Source organism: Mitosporidium daphniae (assembly GCF_000760515.2).
Source record: "Mitosporidium daphniae strain UGP3 chromosome Unknown contig-348, whole genome shotgun sequence".
Lineage (NCBI taxonomy): Eukaryota > Fungi > Microsporidia > Mitosporidium > Mitosporidium daphniae.
In genome coordinates, this window is record NW_013546458.1 from 1 (window position 1) to 1210 (window position 1210).

General features: G+C 34.4%; 1 protein-coding gene across 1 annotated transcript; it reads left to right on the plus strand.

The window, feature by feature from the left end:
• Positions 1–420: 420 nt before the first annotated feature.
• On the plus strand, positions 421–683 carry DI09_348p10 (uncharacterized protein; the record flags this gene model as incomplete). Its single annotated transcript, XM_013382460.1, has 2 exons — positions 421–452; positions 509–683. The coding sequence occupies 2 exons, from the start codon at positions 421–423 to the stop codon at positions 681–683; spliced, it is 207 nt and encodes a 68-aa protein (XP_013237914.1).
• Between the last annotated feature and the right edge of the window lie 527 nt (positions 684–1210).

Sequence of the window (1210 nt, forward strand, 5' to 3'; positions counted from 1 at the left end):
TTCTGTCATTTTAATGATTGGGAATTTTCCTCGCCGGATCATTTGGTCCGTTTTTTCTTGTTTTCCTTGTTGAATGTATGAGCGTATTTCTAGAATAAAAAGGCAAATAAAGTAAGAGTTGCTTCAGAAGCAAAAGTTTTGGACGACATCAAATCCAAGAAAATCATCAAAGCAACCTCGAAAATGTGAATCAGTAAAATGACAGAATAGTTGGCGAGAAAGAATTTAACAATCAGACCGCTATTATCTTCTTGTATATGATATCCAAATAGCTTTTTTCGAAACGAAAATGGTCCAGGAAAGCACCTCTATTGTAAAAGCACAGCTGGGTATCTGCAGAAAAGAGAAGAATAGAAATTGACATCAAGGGCCTCAAAGCGGTGGTATTCAGGCCTTTATCCTTCAAAGGGAATTGCACGCATGCCAAGCACTTCTCAGGAAGGAGCCGAAAAGTAAACAAAAGGTCAACATATGTTATCAAAAAGTTGAATAGTGGTATAATTTTGAGACTCAGCTTCTCTGGTCTAAATACATCCACTTCAGAAGCATTAGAGCTGGAGTTGGGTTCTTTGGGCTCTGAGGCCAGAAGAAGACCTAGAGGAAAGAAGAAAGCCTGCAACAAAAAAGCACTAAAAGAAAAAATCTTTTTTGTGAGTATTTGTCAAAGTAAACAATTTATGTAGTTTTTGAAGCTTTTTAATTCCTGTAGGCTTGTCGTGCACATGTGTAGAAAAGTGGTCAGAAACTGGGGTTAAAAATATATCATAAATGAATTCGGTAGACATAATAAAATATAAGATTCTTGATGAAACACATCTGATAAGAACTACCTCCATAGTCTCAATAAAATACTCAGGGTACTTTTTACCATAACTTTAAAATGAAGAGCAGGGTTAGGGGAGGAGGTTTCAAGATTTTCATCGATCTTTTTTCAATTCGCTAGAGATGATGTCTTCCTTTTTAAATGGCTTGGCTTTTCATCAATTTCGTTTAAATTCTCTAGAGATGATATCTTGCTTTCTATATTGTTTAGCCCTTGATCGATGTCATTTGAATTTTCTCGAGATAATGACCGGCCTTGTATGTATTTTTCAAATAGATAATAATTTTTTTCGATTTGCTTAACAAAGACGATTTTATATTTAGTTATATATAATAGATATTTTTCTATGTATTTTATACCTACTTCATAGAACCGATAATTTTGCCC